The sequence below is a fragment of the Temnothorax curvispinosus genome, unplaced genomic scaffold (genome assembly GCF_003070985.1).
Source record: "Temnothorax curvispinosus isolate PA1 unplaced genomic scaffold, ASM307098v1 QBEX01018006.1, whole genome shotgun sequence".
In the NCBI taxonomy this organism is placed as follows: domain Eukaryota; kingdom Metazoa; phylum Arthropoda; class Insecta; order Hymenoptera; family Formicidae; genus Temnothorax; species Temnothorax curvispinosus.
Genome location: NW_020227786.1, coordinates 1 through 4,899, shown reverse-complemented (window position 1 = coordinate 4,899; position 4,899 = coordinate 1). Strand labels below are relative to the sequence as shown.

At 38.5% G+C, this 4,899-nt stretch overlaps 1 protein-coding gene across 1 annotated transcript; it reads left to right on the top strand.

Annotated features, from left to right (window-relative positions):
• Window positions 1-4: 4 nt before the first annotated feature.
• LOC112468032 (probable DNA mismatch repair protein Msh6) lies at window positions 5-3,573 on the top strand (the record flags this gene model as incomplete). Its single annotated transcript, XM_025037033.1, has 13 exons — window positions 5-178; window positions 257-382; window positions 477-561; window positions 656-941; window positions 1,031-1,186; window positions 1,277-1,434; window positions 1,499-1,587; window positions 1,669-1,959; window positions 2,054-2,269; window positions 2,356-2,535; window positions 2,631-2,808; window positions 3,000-3,151; window positions 3,316-3,573. Coding segments are annotated over 13 exons (2,349 nt in total), but the record flags the coding sequence as incomplete, so codon positions are not given.
• Window positions 3,574-4,899: the final 1,326 nt, after the last annotated feature.

The window sequence follows — 4,899 nt, the reverse complement described above, 5'->3', positions numbered from 1 at the left end:
ACCAAACTCCAATTATCTGTTATCTCTGGTTGAAAAGTGTGATCTCGCTTCAACGATCAGTTCTTTTGGAGTATGCTTTATAGATACGACAATAGGTGAATTTTACCTTGGCCAGTTTGTCGATGATCGCTGCAATTCGAGACTATTGACTCTGCTGGCTCATCATCCACCGGTTCACGTACGAGATCATGATTTAAATATTACACACATTTACTGATAAACATGTACAAATGCTGACTTCTGCTTTGTCTCTTAGGTAATATATGAACGTGGTACCTTATCGCAAAAAACTCTGCAGCTTATAAACAACACTCTACCAGCGGCGCTAAAAGAACCGCTACAACGCGAGTCACAATTCTGGTCTGCTACAACTGTACTGAAAGTCAGTAACAGATAATGCTTAGTATATTAAAATTTAAAATTGTGTAGATAAATTATTAGTATGTATTAAATATCCCTTGTTTGTCTTTTTAAAGAAACTTCACGAAGGCAGTTATTTCAAAAAGGAAAACGACTCGAGCTTCGCATGGCCTGAGGGTCTGAAACCCTACTTAAACGAAGGTAATTGATCATAATTTAAAAAAATATTTTTCTTTGTTTTTACATATTTATGATAATGCGTGTGTAATATGAATTGTTTTTTGTTGTGCATCAGGAGACAGTTTGGGTTTAACGCCGGCAGATAATAAAGAATTGGCAATACACGCACTAGGAGGATGCGTGTATTTGCTGAAGGAGTTCCTACTCGAACAGCAATTATTAGCGCAAGGCTGTTTCAATACTTACACTCCGCCGGACTTTTCGGCCGCGAGCAGCCGCGCAGGTCTCAATTACGCAAACACCATGGTAATAGATGCTGTTACAATAAAAAATCTAAGGCTCTTCGGAGATGGTTCACTCATTGGTATATTAGACCGTTGCTGTACTGCGTTCGGTAAAAGGTAAATCTCGAATGTGCTATTTTTTATTCCCTTTTATGTATATTCTATAAGCTAAATAAGCTAATATTCTAAAAAATATGTATTTTTAGATTGCTGCGCGAATGGATCTGCAGGCCATCTTGCCGCAAAAACGTTATTATAGAGCGCCAGGAAGCTGTACAGGAATTAGTGGATCGAATGGACGTGATGCAGTCGGCTCGCGCAATTTTGTCAACTCTACCAGATCTTGAAAGACTTTTGAGCAAGTAAGTTGAAAAAAATTACTGGCGATGATAAATTCCGCTTCAGCAAATCTAAAATATTAATGTAAACATATATTTTTCTTATTTTAACAGAATACACGCTCAGGGAAATGCTGCTAGAATGAAAGATCATCCTGACGGTAGAGCCATAATGTTTGAGGGTCCCACATATTCAAAAAGGGTGATTGTAGATTTCACCACGACACTCGCTAAATTCGAAGAAGTGCTGAAATTCATCGAACTGTTTGATGGTATGTTATTTTTATTTTTCACACGTATTATAAATTTTTATGTCTAATAATCTGCGTTTTACAGATTTCAAAAGTAGCTTGATAACTCGTTATACTCGGTACGAACCGGACGGTGAATTCCCCCAATTAAGGGAGACATTAGACTATTTTAAGGTAGCGCTTTCATTTTCAATTCTTTTGATTGTTTCTTTTCTTTTTTTACTTGACTTATCTGCGGCATTATAATAATTTCAGACCGCATTTGATCACGAAGAAGCTAAAAAGCAAGGCTACATTGTTCCGAAAAAGGGAGTAGATGCTGAATATGATTCAGTTTTAATTGAGCTCGCGGAGAATAAGAAAGATTTAGACAGATATTTGGAAAAACAAAAGCAACACTTCGGTGTAAAAATAACATTCCACGGAGCAGATAGAAAACGTTATCAAATCGAAGTTCCCGAGTCGCAAGTTAAGAAAGTTGGCCCCGGGTACGAATTAACGTCGCAAAGAAAAGGCTTCAAACGTTATTATACCGCCGAGGCAAAGGTAAGAATAATAATTCACATTTTTTAATTTTAGAAAAACCTGTCAGTGTTTCTGTAGATATAAAAAAGAAAAAAATTGATCTTTATCATTGCAGGAGCTTTTGGCGAGACAAATGAATGCAGAAGAGCACAAGGATAAGGTGCTGAAGGATCTTAACCGGCGAATATTTGCGCAGTTCAGCGAAAAGTATGATATGTGGCATGCAGCCATTCACAAATTAGCCACCATGGATGTGCTCATCTCTCTCGCGGATTACGCGCGAAACGGTGATATGTGTATCCCGGAGATACACGACGGATCGGATGGTGAGGTGAGTATCGTTAGGGTAACAAGTGTCATAGATTAATGATTACTCCTTTACCGGAACAACAACGACAATGAGCGCCATTCTTGTAGGTATTCATCAGGATAAAAGACGGAAAGCATCCCTGCATCACGTCTGACAATTTTATACCGAATGATACTTCCTTGGCAACCGACGATGCCGCCTCTTTCATGATTCTGACGGGTCCGAATATGGGAGGCAAATCGACCCTCATGCGTCAAGTGGGTCTGATCACGATAATGGCGCAAATAGTAAGTCTCGCAAGGAACATACACGCGAATGCAACTAATTGGTTATTACGTCGATAAAACATGAAAATATGAATTTAATTTCCTTGCATAACTAGGGCAGCTACGTTCCAGCCAGCTCGTGCTGCATAACCCTGGTGGACCGTATTTTCACGCGACTGGGCGCGAACGACGATATTCTGGCCGGTCAGAGTACGTTCTTGGTCGAACTAAGTGAAACTGCTGCGATACTGCAACATGCTACGCCCTATTCGCTGGTTCTTCTCGACGAGCTGGGTAAGAACAAGCAGAAAACTACACGCGCATATTAATATGTTCGAAACAAGCGCATCTATTACCGTCATAATGACTTTCTTGCAAGATTCTATTACTATATCGTGTTACTGCGTCTTTTAATCATCAAACTGCCGCTTATTTTTTCCTTTAAATTGATAAAAAAATTGATAAAAAGTATTTCCTTACCACAGGACGCGGCACATCAACCTATGACGGTACAGCAATCGCGGCTGCGGTCGTTGATGCATTGACCAAGCTAAAGTGTCGCACATTGTTCTCAACGCATTACCATTCTTTGGTTGAGGATTACAAAACCAATAAAGAAGTCACGTTAGCTCATATGGTGAGATGCTTCGACATATTTAAATCTTTCGTATAGATCTTTTATTCAAAAGATAGAAAGTATTATAGTTATGCTACTAGTTCGTTACACATATATGTATATTAATCATGCATGTATTCTTAAGAAGTTTCTGAACTACTTTACGATGCATTTTTAATTTTCAGGCATGCATGGTGGAAACAGAGGAGGAGGAGGAAGTGTCACAAGAGACCGTGACGTTTTTGTACAAGCTCAGCGAAGGGGCATGTCCAAAGTCTTACGGATTCAATGCCGCTCGACTAGCAGGCGTACCTTCTATAATCACAAAAAGAGCGCACGAGATAGCTAGGAGGATGGAGCAGGAAACTAATCACAAGCACATCTTTAATGCTCTTTGCAAAGCCAACGGTGCCGAAATGAGAAGTCTCATTGCTACCATTTAATATATCAAATATTACGTCGAATACTCGTATAATCATTTTTTAAGAAACTATGTGGGAAAAAACGATCACTTTGCAGTTGGATTTGTGACTTGTACAAATTGTAAAAATGAGCATTATACTTACGTTGTCAGACACTTTCATATATATATCAAATTGCGTTTTAAATAACTTATCAAATTTTCAAATCTATATAATAACAGTATTCGTTTCATACAGGAATTTAATATTGTTTTTCATCCATCATCGTGTGAAAACAAAGCTATAATTATTTCTGTTTCTGCAAAGTTAATTGCTTAATGTTGTTCGTATGTATTACCATATTAATAATTTTTTCTTAGTATGTACCTAAATTTTTGAATTGCGTTATGTGTTTTGCGTTAATCTATTTTCATAATAAAAGCTATTACGAACGTACATTGCAGTCAATTTAAAATCGTTCAAGGTATTTTATAACTATCCTTTATAACTATCTGTCTCGGGGAGGAACGAGGCGAAGGCGTCTTGCTTACAAAATTTTATTAATCAAGAGTATGCAAGAGTATTAAAAGACTACTTTTGTCGAGTACGATACCAGCGTATCGTCGCATTTTCTCCGTTTCGTTTCACTGTCAAAACGTCACCGACAGCGCCGACAACCGTTTATGCCCGTATCACACTAGCGATTGGCGATTGCGTTTACGTTTGCGTCTACGTCTTTTGACCAATCAGAACGGAAATCGCGAATCGCACGCGCCAGCAGCTACTTTTTGATTGGTCTAGAGACGTAAACGCAAACGTAGACGCAATCGCCAATCGCTAGTGTGATACTCGAATATCCTCGACTTTCGCAAAATGTACGGGAAATTTAGGACGATTTCGGTCAAATTCCAATCAAAATCAACGATTAAATATTATTTCATTAATATGGAATTTTTAATTTTTTATTGTTTAATATACGCGAAAAAAATAAATGATTTTTACACGATGCGAGAAAAAAGAATCTGAAAATAGCCACTCTTCTCTCCGCTCTTATTTCGTGCTGCGATATTTCCCAAAATTTCCTGAGGGGGCGCCAGCGCACAGCAAATTTTTCAATCTGCAGAAATATAATGGAAGCTCCACTCCGGTCGAAAAAAAACATTTGTTTTGAAAGCACTGTGTTCAAAGGTTAAGTTGGAACAGCACGGTGGATCGCTGCCAATAAAGCTTAAAAGCTAATGAAGATAGAAAGAGTATAATTTAAATGTAGTCCAACGAAGGTGCGACTGCGACATTCGTGACCGGTTTATCGGACGAGCCTGTCAAACTGATCAAACTCGTCGCTTTGACAGCTGACAGCCGACAGCT